This window comes from Crinia signifera, chromosome 6 (genome assembly GCF_055691185.1).
Source record: "Crinia signifera chromosome 6, ASM5569118v1, whole genome shotgun sequence".
NCBI classification, from domain to species: Eukaryota; Metazoa; Chordata; class Amphibia; order Anura; family Myobatrachidae; genus Crinia; species Crinia signifera.
The window spans coordinates 47,199,459-47,219,500 of NC_139222.1; the positions used below are offsets into that span (position 1 = coordinate 47,199,459).

At 46.2% G+C, this 20,042-nt stretch overlaps 2 protein-coding genes across 3 annotated transcripts in view; both read right to left on the reverse strand.

The window, feature by feature from the left end:
- SERPING1 (serpin family G member 1) overlaps positions 1 to 20,042 on the reverse strand; it is a 132,513-nt gene that overhangs the window by 25,908 nt on the left and 86,563 nt on the right. The window lies entirely within an intron of this gene.
- Positions 9,939 to 10,961, reverse strand: LOC146007627 (uncharacterized). Its single transcript, XM_083146122.1, has 2 exons — positions 10,608 to 10,961; positions 9,939 to 10,528 (listed from the first exon to the last, which is right to left on the reverse strand). The coding sequence occupies exons 1-2, from the start codon at positions 10,780 to 10,782 to the stop codon at positions 10,011 to 10,013; spliced, it is 693 nt and encodes a 230-aa protein (XP_083002248.1). The 5' UTR covers positions 10,783 to 10,961; the 3' UTR covers positions 9,939 to 10,010.

Consider the following 20,042-nt stretch of genomic DNA (forward strand, 5'->3'; position numbering starts at 1 on the left):
GACTTTGCAGGTCCATATAGTGGGACTAAGTCTTTAACTACCATAAGACCAAAGGAAGCCTATAAGGTTGAGAATTACTCAACAGACAAATGGGCAACATTAAACAGATGAGCTCACCTTTTCACCTATTCAATACTGTACCAGTGAAACAGCCTCCTGCAAGACTGGGGATCTCCAGGCAATAAGAATACCTCTTCTTAAATTTTTTACAACAATACAATTATGCAGTTATAAATTAAAAAAACATGTTTTATGCGCAATCCAGAAATGTATTGTCTATATTTTTCTGTTTATTATCAACTCAGCTCTTATGAATCACTATATATAAATATATTCATTTATTCTTTAATGTCATTCACTTTAATATTATTATTGCCACACGTCTTCAGCCCTCATGCGCAGTCTTTATTCCACCACAGATATATCCATAAGATAAGTTTAATTTTAAAGTCACCTCTGAGTGCCTTTGTTTCTAAATACAACCTCCCTCTCCCTCCTAGATCTGGAATTCCTGGACCTATTTTTCCAGAAAAATAGTAATATAAATATATATATATATATATATATATATATATATATATATATATATATATCCTCCGCTCCGGCACTCCTATGTCCCCCTTAGGGGTGAGGTGCTCTAGTGCCTTCCAACCCAGTTCGGAATCCAAACATGTACACGAAGAAATGAGGCGGCACTCAGAGACTTGTAGAGAAAATCTTTGTATTGAAGTAACAGGTGCATCTACGTTTCGGGGAGACCCCTCCCCTTCAACAGGATCCTTCCTTTAATGCAAAGATTTTCTCTACAAGTCTCTGAGTGCCGCCTCATTTCTTCGTGTATATATATATATATATTCCATAGACAAAAAAACCTTAAGGTGCGTACACACAGGGGCGATTTTGTGCAAAATCGCGGGAAATATGGTCGCTGGGCGACCATATTGCCCGCAATGGGAGTGTGCACCGGCGATATATCGCCGGGTGCGCACTCCCGTTTTTGCCCCTGTGGTGATCGCTGGTCGCAGGAACATGCTCCTGCGACCAGCTGATTACCACTGCCGGGCTCCCCCCTGCAGTTTATTTTTCATCAGCGACCATCTCTGGTCGCTGATGTAAAGTACAAACAAATTTTATAAGTGGAAACCCTCTAGCGCTTATACATGTACAATTGTACTTCCCTTTGTTGATTTAGATGCTCCTGTGTAGACAGGTATGTGGGATAGATCGTCCTTGTGGTAAGTTTTCATAGATGTTTTTTTAGTCCATGTAACAAACAGAAAGTAATAGGGATATCAGTTTCATCCACACTACAAAAAAACAGTTCTACACCCGTGCAAAATAGATGGAGACTGTGCAATTAATCTTCCTCTATCCAACACAAGGAACAGACAGATATATATATGTATGTACATGTGGATCTTGTATTTTTGTACTTTTGTATTTTTGTATAGCCCCTGGTCATCTCTCCCAACAGACTCTTTTATATTTTTTAGCTTTTTTAACATTTTTAAGCTGCATTTTTATCTGTTATATTGCAGCTCGTTTTCCTAATCAGTTGGAACGCAAATTAGGTATGCTGGAACGCTTATCTCATCAAGAAGCGTCGCGCTTTAATTATCGCGCGCGCTCCCTATTTGCTGGCTCTATATATAGAGTCCACCTTGGACTGTGCTGGAACGCACACTTCCTTCACCAGCTGGAACGCAGATTCCATCAGGAAGCGCCGCGCACGAACATCGCGTGCGCTTCCTGGTTTCCGGCTCAATACAGAGTCCATCTCTGACTGTGCTGACACGCACACGTCATCAAGAAGCGTCGCGCATATAGACAGCGCACAGCTCCTATCTTGCCGGCTCTATGAGCGCGGCATACAGCCTCCGGCAGCGTGACACGCGGAAGTGGGTGCAGTGGAACGCACCACACTTCCGGTATCGCGGTGTCCAGCGTTCTTTTAATGTTCAAATGTGTTAGGAACCCCCGTTTCTCTAGGGATATATGACTATGGGCTTAGCAGATTAATTGTACATTAGGTAACACTATGTACTAGATTCTTGTCATGAATTTAAATGTTTGTAAAAATTTTGTGCAACACAGGAAACAGGAAGTCCTGTCACTTCCTGTATATGGGTATATAAACCCATTCAATTCTATCCTCTATACACTTGAAAAAGATCCCAGAGCAGGATCGAAACGCGTCGTGTGTACTTAGAGGAAGGTGATCCCTAGATGACTGCTGGAACCTGGAACTCTGATTGACCTACTCCCTGGCCTGATCATCCGGAAGACCACCCAGGTTGTAGACTCCTAGTTTGCACCATTGTTCTATTGTTCACGGCAGTCACAGTGATTACTCTGTTTGATTTTATTACATATTGTGTACTTCTGGATGTGGAAGTCATTAAAAGCACTTTTGATATACCAGCTGAGTGGCCTGAAAGATACCTTGATGTGATTATTACAACATCTTTACCAGTGAGTTGGGGTACGCATCCCCTTGGCATTATCTTGTTTGGTCAAAAGATACCCTTATGTGAGGATACCACACTCCTTAACTGTGAGTTGGGTACGCACTAAAGATTAAAAGATACCTTGATGTGTGTAACCAGCCACATTTTTATGTGAGTCTGGGTACGCAAAACCATCCTTACAGATTACATCTGTCTGTTCCTTGTGTTGGATAGAGGAAGATTAATTGCACAGTCTCCATCTATTTTGCACGGGTGTAGAACTGTTTTTTTGTAGTGTGGATGAAACTGATATCCCTATTACTTTCTGTTTGTTACATGGACTAAAAAAATATCTATGAAAACTTACCACAAGGACGATCTATCCCACATACCTGTCTACACAGGAGCATCTAAATCAACAAAGGGAAGTACAATTGTACATGTATAAGCGCTAGAGGGTTTCCACTTATAAAATTTGTTTGTAGCTATGTTTTTGGGGGAGTGGTGACTCCCCAATAAGTGTTTGAGACTCACCAGCAGCTGCGCCCGAGGGTGATCCAATTACCAATTTTGTTGCTGATGTAAAGTAGAAACTGAGCAATATATGCTCAGCCATATATTGCTCAGCCATATATGGCTGAGCAATATATCTCCCCGTGTGTACACAGCATTACTGTTTCACATGTCCCATTATGGCTTCGTACACATGGGCCCTTATTCTGATCTGTGCGGAAATTCCCGCATTCTTACGGAGCGGTCCGCACGCCACGGCGTTTTGCCGCATGCGGCCATCGTCCGTCGAAACGCCCACGTGTCCTCCGCATTCGGACGGACTCACTCTGTAAGAACAGGGCGTGTTTACGGACGACATACAAAGCATGCGTGTGCGGGAGAAACACTCCGATTCGGCACGGTATTACAGAGTATTACAGAGTATGCTCGGGAATACCGCATCCGAACGGGAGCCAAGCGGTGCTACCGCACGTAAGCGGAGTATTTACGCCAAACAACCCACTATGAAGTATCTTCTGCAATACATCACATGACCCACTTATTCAATTACCTATCCTCATAAAAAACTGCTTATTTGGAACATGTCGAATACACATGTGTATTGCTAGTATTAATATTCTGTCATGTCCATTGTTAGCAGTTTTAAAGTGTCTGACAAGTACAGCATATGTGGGTGTTTAGTACGGGTTCCTTGAAGCAGCAATGGTTTCAATTAAAGCACTGACAAGCGTCCTATTAGTGAGTAATGAGTAAAGGAGTAGATTCTATTGGGTTCAGGTGTTAATGGTTGTAGTCATTAGGCGTACGTTCGCCTACCGCATGAACGAGTGGTGTCCGCAAAGCAATAGTACACTTGTGGACACCGCACATTTCTGCCCTTTTTGATCGCGTGCATTCGGAGTGGTTTCCGAATGTACGCCCCCCAACATAAGTGTACTCCCCCGTGTCCGCCCATGTTTCCGCCCCGTTTTGCCCACTTTGAAACTACGCCCATGTGTCATTCCGCATGACGCCCATAATACGCCCCTATTTCCCGACTGATAGCGGTGAACAGTTTTGGACGGGATTTGGCCGAACTGGTACCGAGTCAAGGCGTGGCACATGCGCGTAGCGTTCTCCACGCATGCGCAGACGCCATAAAGACGCGATCCGTAAGTACGCGGTAAAGTCCGCGTCAATCAGAATAAGGGCCATGATCTGGCATTTCAGAAACCTGTTGTAACTCTTCCAATCAAACGCCAAAAAGCAATGAAATTCCAATCATTAAGGCTGGCGCCGTAATGGACGTGTTCCTTGCGCAATACAGATATGGTACGCCATCACAGCCTGTGGGTAAGTGCTGATTCAGCACTCTCACAGTGAGATTGCTGTCACTCACACAATGGTGGAGCTGCTAATTCACAGATTTGTGTGCTCATTGGAATACACACATGCAGTCTATGCAACTGAAGGTCTGAGCAGTTATGTTGTGCACCCATCTCATTCGGTCACCATAAGAATCCCACCTTGTTACAACATCCTTCTCATTCCGTACATCCATCTCATTTAATATGCACATTCAGCTCCCACAAGCATGTTGGTTAATTGCTAAAACTATAATACCCCATCTACGGTCTATACATCTATACTTACCTCCCCTATACATCTCCATGCTGCTCTGTCTTCCCCAATCCCTACTGATGTGATCTCCAATCTGTGCCAGTCTGTTTTAATTTAGTATGGATGGTGTAATGGTTAGCATTACTGCCTCACAGCACTGAGGTCACGGGTTCGATTCCAACGATGGCCCTAACTGTGCGGTGTTTGTATATTCTCCCCGTGGGTTTCCTCCGGGTATTCTAGTTTTCTCCCACAATCCAAAAATATACTGGTAGGCTAATTGTCTCCCAATGAAAAATTAACCCTAGACTGTCTGTGTGCGTGTGTGGAAGGGAATATAGATTGTAAGCTCTACTGGGGCAGGGACTGATGTGAATGTTCAACTATACTCTGTAAAGCGCTGCGGAATCTGTGTGCGCTATATAAGAAACTGTTAATAAATAAAAAATAAATTTATCTACACCATCTGCTTTTCCCCATCTTTGCCTTGTCCATACCACTGTCTCCTCCTCTCTGCACTGCTCAGTGTTACCTTCTCCAACGTCACTCTGCCTCCACCAAAACATGCCACACTGTCTTCTCCCCATCCGCACCAATTTTCTACCCATCTATGCCGGTGTTTTCAACCCATCTGCATTGTTCCCCCCACAGTAGCGCACGCTGGGGGGGGGGGGGTTTCTGAGTACCCAGAAACCCCCCAGGAATCTGAGGGCCCTAGTCTGAAACCCTCTTTCTATGGGTACAAGAATTTAAAAAATCGGCCCTGGGGAACCGGAGATATCTGACTTCAAAGCAGTAGTCCCCATTGAAGCCTGTTAATTGCTCTCCCCAGTCAGATATTTCAGTTTTTGTCTGACTTAGAGTTTTTCTGAGGGTATATTCCAAAAGCTGGGACTCTCCCCCTTTGAGGGACACTAGAAGCTGGTCTCTACTGTGCCCAGAACCAGAGATATCAGCCTTCCAGCAGCTGGTTACTGCTCCAGCTCTACATACCTGGTATGTAGTTTTATATACTTGTTGGCGGATTGCTCTGCCTCCTGAACTCTGATCCCCTAAGAAAACGAAGAAATCTAGTTCCGGGAACTGGAGATATCTGCAGTCAAGCAAGCTGTCCTCCCACCAGAAAATTATGAATAATAAGCCCACTCCACTATACACCCCTCCTCTGCGTATTAAACATCCTCTACCACCCTGGAAGTTATGTATTGGGACCCCTTCATTCAGCCCAATGCCCCCTTCTCTCACCTAATCTCCCACCATTTGTGCAGTAAAGGGGTAATCAGTGGAAATTACTGAGTCCTACATGCTGAGCGGTTGATATAATACCCCCTACCACCCGCGGGACATCAAAGCTTCTGCTCATAGCACCCCCCACCCCTACCGCTGGCGGATAGGTAGGGGCCCCAATACATTGCAATGCCCAGGGGTCTACACTGCTGTTACTGTATGTATATATATATATATAGATATATATAGATATATATATATATATATATATAGATATATATATATAGATATAGATATATATATATATATATAGAGAGAGAGAGAGAGAGAGAGAGAGAGAAGACAGAGTAATGCAATTGCACCAATTCACAGCTGACAAAGTCCTTTTTGGTAAAAGTTACTTACTCATCTTTAATGTAATAAAATACACATTAAACAGGTGTTGTGTTTAATGTGTATTTTATTACATGAAAGATGAGTAAGTAACTTTTACCAAAAAGGACTTTGTCAGCTGTGAATTGGTGAGTGCTCTCCTTTCTCTCTATGAGCCTTATTTTAGTTCACTCTTTCTGACAAAATCCTTCTTAGATGGGCAAAACCATGTGCGCTGCAGGGGGGGGCAGATGTAAAATGTGTAGAGAGAATTAGATTTGGGTGAGTTTTTATGTTTCTGTGCAGGATAAATACTGGCTGCTTTATTTTTACACTGCAATATAGATCTCACTTTGAAAACCCCACCCATATCTAATTATATCTGTACAAGTAACATCTGCCCCACCTGCAGTGCACATGGTTTTGTCCATCTAAGAAGGATTTTGTCAGAAAGAGTGAACTAGAATAAGGCCCTATATTATTGGACTTCATTGTTCCTTGGATTGAAGCACAATCGTATTAGAAGCAGGTTATCCGCACTCAAATAAAGTTCTTTCCATATATATATATATATATATATATATATATATATATATATATATATATATATATATATATATATATATATATATATATATATATGGGAACAAAGTACAGTGCGCAGTAGGGTAATTCAATGTCCCAGTATAAATACCAGTCCTTTGGTGATCCAATGAAAATGGATGACGGTGGGTTAATCCTCCACACACAAAAGTTCACAGCACTTTTGGCTTTTAAAGCCGGCAGCTCCACACAATTTATGAACCAAAAGGTTCTTCCTGGATCCAACAGGTGGTTTGTATCTGAAAAGATATGGTGGGCGCTCCAATAGTGCAAAATTATCGCTGGTACAAAAGTATATTTATTTAAAAATCACATAAAAACACAGGGATGGGTGACGTACCACAGCCCCTTGGCCTAGCGTCAAAGCGTGACCGTGGAGCCAGGAGAGAGTGTAACTACTCCAACTTGTGATTTGTATGCTGTCTGAATTGCGGCTATTTGTTTGCCGCCGTCTGTGGTACGTCACCCATCCCTGTGTTTTTATGTGATTTTTAAATAAATATACTTTTGTACCAGCGATAATTTTGCACTATTGGAGCGCCCACCATATCTTTTCAGATATATATATATATATATATATATATATATATATATATATATATATATATATATATATATATATATATATATATAAAAACACAGGGGGCCCAGCACTCACTACAACAAACTAACTCACCTTAACATTCAAATAATCAACTAACTCACCTTAGTATACAATTAATCAAATAAATAATGGGGTTTTAGTTCATGAATTGATCAATGCATTTAAGCTTGCAGCCCATCGCCAAGGGACCCCATTTCACTAACTTGCAGTGAAATGGGGTCCCTTGGCGATTGGCTGCAAGCTTAAATGCATTGATCAATTCATGAACTAAAACCCCATTATTTATTTGATTAATTGTATACTAAGGTGAGTTAGTTCATTATGGAGAGTGTTGAGTCCCTGTATTTGTATTTATTAGAGCATGTGGTCACAGGCCACTTCACCCCAACCTGGGAATGGCGAGTGCTGCTTGCACCCCATTCGCAGGGATGGCGAGTGTTGTGGTACTCTGTATATGTGTGTATATATATATATATATATATATATATATATATATATATATATATATTTATATTTATATATTACATTTGGTCTATCTATAATACTTTAACTTACCTGGCATATACTGGGTCACCTAAGTGTCCATCTCCATGCTTTGCTCCGCCCCTCTGGAAACCCCCTTCTGAAAATCCTGCGTTTGACCCTGCCCCATCCACACCTCTCTGTCTCCCTTCTCATTCGTTCTGTTTAATATCTCCCCTCAACTCCACTCTTACACTATTCATGTAGCTGGCATCGCTGACATCCCAAAGATAAGTATCAGGGTCACTGTTAGGGTTATAGCCTGGGGGGGAGGGGGCTTATCCATAGCCACCACCCCGAGGATTAGGCCTAGCTTCCACCCCCCCAAGGGTAGGTAAAAATGCTCACCCACTCCAATGTTGGGATTGTCTCCTTACCATCTGTGCCACTGTCTTTCCCCCATCTGCACTCTGTCTATCCTCCAACTGTGTACCACTCTCCTTCCCTATCTGTTGCCCTCTGTCTACCGCAATTGCATTACTCTGTCTTACCTCCCCACATCTGCAAAACTGTTTTCCACCTTTGTATTGCTTTGCCCCTTCATCAGTGCTGCTTAGTCTTTCCCCTATTCACACATTTCTGCACCCTCTCCCCCATCTACACTGCTCGGTCTCCTCTCTCCAATCAATACCACTCTTACCTCATCCGAGCAGTTTTGTTTTCTGCTCAGACCTTCAGTTGCATTGACTGCATGTGTGTATCCCAATGAGCACACAAATCTTTGAATTAGCAGCTCCACCATTGTGTGAGTGACAGCAATCTCACTCTGTGAGAGTGCTGAATCAGCACTTACCCACAGGCTGTGATGGCGTACCTTATCTGTATTGCGAAAGGAACACGTCCGTTAAGGCGCCAGCCTTAATGATCGGAATTTCATTGCTTTTTGGCGTTTGATTGGAAGAGTTACAACAGGTGTCTGAAATGCCAGATCATGGCCCTTATTCTGATTGACGCGGACTTTACCGCATACTTTCGGATCGCGTGTTTACGGCGTCTGCGCATGCGTGGAGAACGCAACGCGCATGTGCCACGCCTTGACTCGGTACCAGTTCGGCCAGATCCCGTCCAGAACTGATCACCGCTATCATTCGGGAAATAGGGGCGTATTATGGGCGTCATGCGGAATGACACATGGGCGTAGTTTCAAAGTGGGCAAAACGGGGCGGAAACATGGGCGGACACGGGGGAGTACACTTATGTTGGGGGGCGTACATTCGGAAACCACTCCGAATGCACGCGATCAAAAAGGGCAGAAATGTGCGGTGTCCACAAGTGTACTATTGCTTTGCGGACACCACTCGTTCATGCGGTAGGCGAACGTACGCCTAATGACTACAACCATTAACACCTGAACCCAATAGAATCTACTCCTTTACTCATTACTCACTAATAGGACGCTTGTCAGTGCTTTAATTGAAACCATTGCTGCTTCAAGGAAACCTTACTAGTCCCCCACATATGCTGTACTTGTCAGACACTTTCAAACTGCTAACAATGGACATGACAGAATATTAATACTAGCAATACACATGTGTATTTGACATGTACTCATGAAACCACACATTTTGGGTAAAGTAAACACATTTATTTATATTCATGTCACAGTCAATGCCAGTGTGATGCAATGACCATAAAATAATACATACAAACAATAAACAACATGGCAGGAATGCCGCAAAATAAATAATAATACAAAACAAATATAATTGCACACAGATGGACTCCAGCACCTCCTATGTGCCACTGCACATGCAGCCAGTGGGAAATGAGGAGGCTGCTGGCCCTTCTACAGCAGGGCAAGCTGCACCTGACCATTCAACAGCAGGGCACCCTACACCTGGCCCTTCTGCAGCAGGCCAACCTGCAGCTGGCTCATATGCACCATCAGCAGAATCATTTGGAACACAACCGGGGACTTCACAAGATAGTACCATGGCCATCACTTCAAGTACAGCTGACAGTAATGGCAGGCAAAAGAGGGCAACAGGGGAACCACAAAGGACATATGAAGCAAGGGCTCAGCTGGTTACCCTCAGCACGTGATTGGACACAAGAAGCTGACACACACAGCACAATGGAAGATTTGGGAACACATAACGGCGGAGATTAATGCAGCCACAAGTTCATTTCCGACCACGTTTGGCCTTGGTAGGCTCCTTGGCCTGTGCAGCAGCTCTTCGGGGACGGCCAGATGCTGGGGCAGGTGGAGCAGATGATGTGGAGGGGTTGGCTGGTCTACCCCTCCTGCCAGCAGGGAGTGTTGCCGGTGGTAATGCACCAGAAACGGATGCCATTAGGACCCTGTTGCTGGTAACCAGCTCCACCATAAGCTCATTATGGTGGAGGAGGAGATCATTTTGGCGGGTGGCTTGCTCGGCCAGCACCTGAGCACTTGCAGCCATGGCCTGCATGCTCGCAGCCATGGACTGCTGGGTGCTGACCAAGCTCGCCAGGATCTCCTCGGTCCTACGCACCCGTTCTGATGCCAAGTCTCCCTGCTGGTTGATGTCCCCAAGCACCTCGGCCAAGGCGGCCAAATCGGCTTGGGCCGATGCCTGCTGCTGCACAGGCCTACCTCTGGGGCCAGGTGGCACGGACTCCTCCACCTCCTGAACAGAGTCGTCACCAAGCGGTGGGGTGTCTGTGGGAAAAGATAAACACAATTAGGAGACATTCTACGATAATTACTTGCACAAGTTTATGGCATGACCAATATTTACCTTCCAGAAAAGACGCAAACACTTCAGCTGGGGCCTCGCTATCCATCGTGCTCACCCCCCTGATCTCCTCAACTGATATACAGCTCTCGGCCATCACCTCCAGGGGGGTGAGCTCTAGCCCTGATGGCATGGGGCCGGCCCCAGATGTCTGGCTGTGGTCCCACCGCTTGGTCATCTTCCTCTTCAGGTTGGTTTTGAAGTCCTGCCACCTGCAATGTAAGTTGACATATTAATACATGTCACTCCCAATGTTAGCTGTTGCAGCCATTGCTCTGTGCTACATATTACAACATGTGATTAATGTCCCATATATAATATTACATGCAACTATGATATCAACCGTTACAATACACATTCACAATCACCCTACTCTAACTCTCAACGAAATAACATGGCAATAATGTATGTGTATCGTAACAACCTCACGGCCCATTTGCTAAATGCATCTAAGCATCAATTCAATCATTACTTGGCTATTACTGGCCACATGTATCACAAAACAACTTGCCTCTTCTTCACATGGTCCGTCTCACGAACTTGTGGCGCTACTTCATTAATCTCTGCCGTTATCTGTTCCCAAATCTTCCATCTGCGTGTGTGTGTCAGCTTCTCGGATGGACACTCTATCCAATCACGTGCTCGGGGAACCAGGATGGCCAGCTCCTGTGCTTCATATGCCTTATTTTTTTTGGGTGGTTCCGCTGTTGCACTGGCTCGCCCCTTGCCACGTCCCTGGCCACGCCCCCTGGCACCAGTCGCTGCACTTGAAGTGCTGGCCATGGTACTACCTTGTGAAGTCCCCTGTTGTGTTCCAAACAATTCTGCTGATGGTGGATATGAGCCAGCTGCAGGTTGGCCTGCTGCAGAAGGGCCCGGTGTAGGTTGCCCTGCTGTAGAATGGTCAGGTGCAGGTTCCCCTGCTGTAGAAGGGGCAGCAGCCTCCTCATTACCCACTGGCCGCATGTGCAGTGGCACATAGGTGGTGCTGGAGTCCATCTGGTCAAATAGTTGCTGCAGCACTGGGTCCACCTCTGGTTGGGATCCAGACATGTTAGCAACAACATTGTCACCTTCTAATACACCTTTATATACTGTTTGTGTAATCTGTTTGGCGGACATCAGCGGCAGCTGCGTTCCGTGCGTGAGCGTACGTCGCTGTTTTTTCGCGCCGCATACGGTGGCGGAAATTCCATTGTGTAAAACCTGGCGAAAGTTCTACATGAAATACTGGTCACCAATGCTAACATTGCATAGAATCTTCTGATACACCTGTGACTATTGCACAATACACATGCTATTTGCTAGCATGACATGACATTTCATTCATGACTACTGTGGTATTGTGGCGTTTTAGTGCAAGCTAAAAGTAGCCCAATCCCTTAGAGAATCCAGCCCACAAGTCATGCAATACTCATCTCTACTGTTATAGACCACACATGTGAGAGCCCTATAAATAGTGACTTCCTGCTAGAATCATTTGTCTCCAGATCTGGACTTGTCAGGGTCTAAGGTAAGCTCTTCCATGCTCCTTGTAGATATGATATCCATTAACAATGTAAGTGTATGCATGTATGCACCATTGCCTCACTGACTACAGATTGTTGGGCCAGCAAAGTGCGTGTATCATTATTGCAACATGTCACATGTTCACTATTTCACTCACAGGTCTTAAACATGTGTGGGTTCATCTATTGCAGGACAACATGTCCCAGCAATAGATGAAATGTCTCATAGTACATGATGTCGGCAAAAAATGCTGACACCTTTATATGTGTGTTTTGGACGGTGTGTATTGAGTTCATATTATTGTGTCATCATTAGAGAGTCAAATGGATCTGCGGGATTTCACGGGGCGGCCATCTATTGTACGTATTGAAGGCTACAAATCTATTTGTAGTGGGATATGGCCATTATGTGCATAGGTGCATCAGTATTTATGTTCATTTCTTTATAGGTTGCAGAAGCTATTATGCGCTACATGGAGAGGAGGCTAAGGGCACTTGCGGCTCTCCCCACTCGTCGCCCAAGGAGGCCAGGACGTGCTAGAATCTATCGCACACGGGTGACTCTGTTTGCTATGCCCGATGATGAGGTACTTACTAGGTACCGGTTACCGCCACATGTAATTCTGGATCTGCTCACCTTAATTCAGAGCGATCTGGACCCTCTACACGCGATCACGACAGCAATTCCGCCTCACACACAGCTGCTGGCGGTGTTGCATTTCTGCGCCTCAGGATCATTCCAACAAGTAGTGGCAGTACTTGCTGGAATATCTCAGCCGGCCTTCTGCCGAATCCTGAGGCGTGTGACGTCGGCCATGTTCAGGCGCAAGGGGCACTTCATGGCCATGACATTTGCCACCGAGACCCTGCGCAGAAGCCAGCAGGCCTTCCATCAAATTGCTGGCTTCCCTAATGTGATAGGGGCTGTGGATGGCACCCATGTACCATTTGTGCCTCCATCTCGAAGTGAGAAGATATATAGGAACCGCAAATTGTTCCACTCACTGAACGTGATGGTGGTATGTGGCCCATCCATGGAGATTCTCGCCTTCAACTCGAAGTTTCCCGGAAGTGCCCATGACTCTCATGTCATCCGACAAACCGGGATATGGCAAAGACTCCAAGAGCTGGAAGGCCGTGATGCGTGGGTTCTGGGTGACTCCGGTTACCCATGTACGCCCTGGCTACTTACGCCGTACAGCTACCCAGCACCGGGCCCACAGGAGGCATTCAATCGGGCGCATGTTGCCACCAGGCAAGTGGTGGAGCGCTCAATTGGCCTTTTAAAAGGTCGATTTAGAGTGCTCCACCGCACTGGTGGTGACTTACAATATGCGCCTGAAATGGTGTCGAGGATCGTGGGCCTGTGTATATTTTTCCACAACATTGCTGTGCGGCGTGAGATACCCTTTGATGAGTGGGAGGTACCATCTGAGCCGCAAGATCCGCCCATGCGCCCATCCCGCGCCCCTGAATGCCGGAGGGGATACCAGCTGCGGGACTCTGTGGCGCAAAGATACTTCAGGTACATGTTATCGAGTTGACAGAACACACCAATTATTGTACAAATCACCCCTTCAAATAAGTACAGTGTGTTAGTTGTCAGTGTTACAACACGAAAATTAGCCAGCCTGCCCTCCTAATGGCAAAGAAATAGGAGATATTTATCATATGTGCTTAGTTTTGGGGGAAGTTAAATATTGGTGCTAATTATTATACCTTGTTAAAGGGATCTTATGTGTTTGTTATATCTTCATTATTGTAGTTGATACTATCCCTGATGACTGGTGAGTACATTGATTTATTCTGTAATGTGTTTGGGATTTTTTCATGTGTTGATGTCTGATTTGTTTGCAGATATATATATATATATATATATATATATCTATATATATGATATTAGAATTTATTCACATGTTTCAACATTTCAAGGAGCAGGCAGCCAGGCAGCCAGGCAGGCAGGCAGGCAGGCAGGCAGGCAGGCAGGGCTGTTGTATAATGCTGGTCTCAGGATACCTGCAAGTGTGTGTATGTGTCTTTTACACATAAATGTACGCATACACATAGATGCATAGAGTAAATAATGCTAAGTACAGCTATGCGTTGCTAAGCTATAGCACGCGTTGCTTGGCGGAGCGAGGCGTCATTGGATTTGCTAAGTGCATACACACTGTGTTTTATATATATCAGATTTGTTCATTGCCATACATCAACACTACTGTTTTGAAGGCAAGCGAATTTGTCACCATTTGTGTTGGCGCAGAGACGCTGTTCATGTAAAGATGAACAATAAAGTTATTAACACAAATAACTGTGATCAACCAATGCCACCACCTGATTGGTTGATAGATGCCATTGTCAACATGGCGGAGACACGAAGGGCAGAACCCTTCACACATGCGGAGCTGAGGGTTCTTGTCTCCGTCATGGAGACAAGGCTGGGCCGTGCAGGGCCCTTTATCACAAACCGGCATAAGCGGAGGGCCTATGCTGCGGCAGGGCGCCGAATTTACGCCCGCACTCGGGTGCGGAGGTCCCTCGGGCAGCTGGAGAGGCGGTGGTCGGACCTCCGCAGGCGCCAGCCCCAGCTGCTCCAGCAACTCAGGGGCGAAATTGCTGATTGTGAGTATTTTAGCTATGAAATTTCGCACTTACAACATAGCATATATAAACAATAAAATGTGTCTCATGATAAGTGGGTGTCCATGGGTTTAAAAGTCCATAGACTGTTATGTGTGCTTCTTCCTGGTTAACATGCAGTCATGTGGCTTTTATATGTAATGCCATAGCATTGAGGATTCTGATGCATACAATGTGCCAGATCTAATATGTGTTACACATTGAGAAATGCCTGGGTTGTAATGTGTGAACAAATTACTACCAATCACATAATAATTTAAATGTCACAATTTGGAATCCATTAACAGTAAGGAGCTACTTTCCTGCATCGTTTGCCATCATTATCACCCTTCCATGTATGTCTTGTTATGGATTAATACATGTGCCCCAATGACCCCACATTGACCATGATGTTTTTTTCTACCACACAGCACGAGCCCAAGCACGACAGGCCCGTGAAGAGGCGGAGGCAGCCCTGGGACAGGAGGAGGCCCAAGACCCGGAGGAGGAGGTGGCGGCAAGGGTGGAGGAGGAGGAAGTGGAGGAGGAGGAGATGGTGGTGGAGGAGGAGGAGGTGCGTGAGGAGGTGGTGGAGGAGGATGTGGTTGCGGAGTTGGTTGCGGAGGAGGAGGTGTTGGTGGCGGAGGAGGAGGTGGAGGAGGAGGTGGTGGTGGTGGAGGAGGAGGAGGAGGAGGAGGAGGAGGAGGTGCGTGAGGAGGTGGTGGAGGAGGATGTGGTTGCGGAGTTGGTTGCGGAGGAGGAGGTGTTGGTGGCGGAGGAGGAGGTGGAGGAGGAGGTGGTGGTGGTGGAGGAGGAGGAGGAGGAGGAGGAGGAGGTGGAGGAGGAGTTGGAGGAGGAGGTTGTTGTGGCAGAGGAGCTGGCGGAGGAGGGGGCTGAGGAGGCCACGGTTGCCCCGGAGGAGTCGGATGACGATGGGGAGGAGGCGTGCCAGGCCCCGGAGTACCAGCAGATCGGTATGTTAACATAATGCATCATTCATGAAGTAGTTGTACTGGTATTTGTTATGTAGCACTGGTGATAAAAATTTTGTGTCCCATACTATTCATATAGACCCCAAAGTGGGTAGCTACAGATACAGGTACGGGTTAGATGGGGTGTCCAAGGCATCCCTTTCATCCAGGACACCTCTGAATTACACAGGTTTGTGGGATGGCTTGGAGCTCCATTTTGACTGCCACATAACCGTTGTAGTTAAACAGGATCCTGGAGTAAAGGGATGAGTGGATCATTTGTGGATTAAATTCACCTGCTGCAAGCGTTGATTATGACCCATCAAATAGTGGAATCTATATTGTTGGTGAATGTTATTTATAAACTATAGGATGTATGCTATAAATGGAGTATGGCCCGGCCTACCTTGGAATGGAGTCAGAAGTTGCCAGTGTCCCAGGAGCCTCCTCTACCTAAACACCCCCTGTAGTTCTGATTGTTTTTTTGCCCTCACAGAATTGTAGGTTGGTTTAGACAGAATTATGATTTTGAGGATGTGTACTGTGCATTCCTGACATTTGCATAACTCCCATGCCACGAACCATCACTGAACTTAGACTGAGCAGATTGTGACAAGTTCTTATTGACGGAGGCCATGACCTGCTTGTCATTGGTTAGTCATGGGTGGGTTGTGACTGAGAAGAAACAATATGACTGTTATGTCTTCTGCAGAGTAAAGGGTATAGGCCAAAAAAGACAGTATGTAGTCAATAAGTTAGCATGTATGTATATATGTATGTGTCATATCTATTTATCTATGTGTGTCTCTATCTCTCTACATCATGGGTCCTCAAACTGCGGCCCTCCAGATGTTGTGAAACTACAAATCCAGGCATGCCTTGCCACAGTTTTAACACTTCCTTATAGCAAAACTGTGGCAATGCATGCTGGGATTTGTAGTTTCACAACATCTGGAGGGCCGCAGTTTGAGGACTCATGCTCTACATAGATATATATATATATATATATACACACATGTCACCTAGCATTTGTGCAATTTATGTCGCAGTATGTGAAATGTATGCAAGAATAACATGACTAATTTTTGCCCCTTTGACATGCCCACAGATGACACCACACCGGCAGATGAGGGGGTGCGTGGGGCCCTCCTGCGAGTGGAGCACCATCTGCGGCTCCTTCAAGCAGACCTGCAGGACCTCAAAGACCTGCTTATTTAATTTATAATTTTATATTTTTTTATTTCTGTTAATTGTCTGTTTAAATAAATTCTTTATGCAAGTTTACAGTTGTTGGTTTTATTTGCACTTTAAATAGTATATGTGTAGATTGGTTATAATCTTTTACACAGGGTGTAATACAAACCATTGCACTTACATTGCTGTAAGGGTTAATGTGTGCAATGCATGTGTTAGGCATGCTTGTAAGGATATATTGGAATCTAATTGATTCCAATTCCAAATAAGCAGTTTTTTATGAGGATAGGTAATTGAATAAGTGGGTCATGTGATGTATAGCAGAAGATACTTCATAGTGGGTTGTTTGGCGTAAATACTCCGCTTACGTGCGGTAGCACCGCTTGGCTCCCGTTCGGATGCGGTATTCCCGAGCATACTCTGTAATACTCTGTAATACCGTGCCGAATCGGAGTGTTTCTCCCGCACACGCATGCTTTGTATGTCGTCCGTAAACACGCCCTGTTCTTAAAGAGTGAGTCCGTCCGAATGCGGAGGACACGTGGGCGTTTCTACGGACGATGGCCGCACGCGGCAAAACACCGTGGCGTGCGGACCGCACCGTAAGAATGCGGGAATATCCGCACCGATCAGAATAAGGGCCCATGTGTATGAAGCCTTAATGGGACATGTGAAACTGTAAGGTTCTTTGTCTATGGAATTTCATAGCTTTTTTTCAATATATTTTTCTAAATTCAGAAATTAAAAATTAAATTGTAAGAATAAACATTAGATTTTTTAAAAATGTTTAACGATAACAATCTCCTGGCAACAAGCATTACCCCTGGCCACAAGCATTACAAACCCCTGGCAATGAGTATGACACACAGCCCATGAAACCTCTGGCAATGAGCATTACACCCAGTGTGTAGAAACTTTACTGTAGGGCATAATGTATCATGGGCATTGCAGTGTGGGGGCATATGGTGCAGGGGACATTATTGTATAGGGCTTAATATGGTGAAGTTTTGGTGCAGGGCCAAAAACTGGGGTGTAAGGTAGTCTGTTCCGGTGTGGCCATATTAATGAGACCATGCTCCTTGCCTGGGGCAGAGCATTCTGCAGCTTTTACAATTCCCAGATGTAAAAGCTGGAGAATGCTCTGCCCCAGGCAAGGAGCCCAGAGGAACAGCCATTGGGAATACACTGGGGGCAGCTCATTGTGTATTTACATTTCCCAGGTGGTTGCTTCTGTTTTCAACAGTAGCAGAGTGCTGGGTGTAGGGGGCCCCTCCAGCTCCACTGGGCTGCCCGATCACTGAGATCAGGGACACACTAGGAGAGGGTGCAGAGGGACCAGGAGGTTCCTCTAAGATTGGCAGATGCTGGAAGATTCACTTCCAGCAGCAGTACAGTTTCTGGTTTAAGTGATATTCAATAGTTTTTTTAAATCGGACATGTGCATCCATCATATGAACATGCCAAGACACGGGCATAACTAGGGTCTTTGGTGCTAAGGGCAAGTTGAAGAATGTGCACCCTCCCCCCCAACCAAAAAATACAAAAAATAATCATGCACTTCAGAAAAGGACATGATCAGCTGGGGCTGGGCATTGGTGAGTAATACCATGTTCTCACTGCGAGTGAGAAATACACGGCTTGAAATGCCAGGGACTGCAGGGACAAACACCCGTTCTCACTGCAAGGCAAATTACAGAGTGAAGAAGTTCTACCAGATTATTTGCCATTTAACACAGGTTTTTATGCAGTGAGAACAAGTCAACCCGTGTCTGCATACCCGGATCTCAAACACTGGTAAAAAGAAGGGTTTTACCCATGTATGAGATCCGGGTATGCGACCCGTTCACACTGCAAAAAAATCCGTGTTAAAAGGCAAATTTCCGGGTCGACATGCTAGACCCGGGAATTTGCCTGCAGTGAGAATGGGGTATAACTGAAAGAGACACATAGGGCAGAGAGAGGGGGGATCAGGAGAAGAGAGAGACCAGGGGCAGTGAGAGGGACACATGGGAGAGAGATAGACAGAGACCAGAGCCAGACAGGGAGAGAGATATGGGGAAGAGATATGGGGAAGAGAGAGACAGAGCACAAGCATTACCAGTCCCAGGCTCATGGAGTGGTCCTGAGCAGGAGAGGGACAGTATGCACAGGAGAGGGATAGTATGTGCAAGGGGAACAGTGTGGGGGCAGTATGTGCAGGAGGGGACAGTGTGGGAGCAGTATGTGCAGGGGGGACAGTGTGGGGGCAGTATGTGCAGGGGGGCAGTATGTGCAAGGGGGGGCAGTATGTGCAAGGGGGGGCAGTATGTGCAGGAGGGGACAGCGTGGGGTGGTATGTGCAGGGGGGACAGTGTGGGGGCAGTATGTGCAGGGGAGACAGTGTGAGGGCAGTATGTGCAGGGGGGACAGTGTGGGGGCAGTAGGTGCAGGAGGGAACAGTGTGGGGGCAGTAGGTGCAGGAGGGAACAGTGTGGGGGCAGTAGGTGCAGGAGGGAACCGTGTGGGAGCAGTAGGTGCAGGAGGGAACCGTGTGGGGGCAGTAGGTGCAGGAGGGAACAGTGTGGGGGCAGTAGGTGCAGGAGGGAACAGTGTGGGGGCAGTAGGTGCAGGAGGGAACAGTGTGGGGGCAGTAGGTGCAGGAGGGAACAGTGTGGGGGCAGTAGGTGCAGGAGGGAACAGTGTGGGGGCAGTAGGTGCAGGAGGGAACTGTGTGGGGGCAGTAGGTGCAGGAGGGAACGGTGTGGGGGCAGTATGTGCAGGGGAAATGGTGTGGGGGCAGTATGTGCAGGGGGGCGGTGTGGGGGTAGTATGTGCAGGGGGTACAGTGTGGGGGCAGTATGTGCAGGGGGTACAGTGTGGGGCAGTATGTGCAGTTGGAAACAGTGTGGGGGCAGTATGTGCAGGTGGAAACACTGACCCAACCTGCCCCACAACTAGCAAATGTGTAATTAATATTATCACACAATACAAGTGGGAGGGGGTTTACTGCACCCAGTGGCTGACACCTTCTCCCGGCGGCTCCCGGTGCCATATGCTGAGTTCGGTTGCTGCTACTACTGATGTGGAAGTGCTTCCGCCTGATGCTGCCGCCGGTTCCATAGCGCCGATAGCAGTGTTAACGCTATCGCTGGGCAGAGCCACTGCTG

Bases quoted from the DNA above. Each gene is read 5' to 3' on its own strand.
- LOC146007627 (XM_083146122.1), bottom strand. From the start codon at position 10,782: ATGACCAAGCGGTGGGACCACAGCCAGACATCTGGGGCCGGCCCCATG. The intron at 10,529-10,607 runs GTAAATATTGGT...CTTTTCCCACAG, and splicing joins GTTTGCGTCTTTTCTGGAAG to ACACCCCACCGCTTGGTGAC.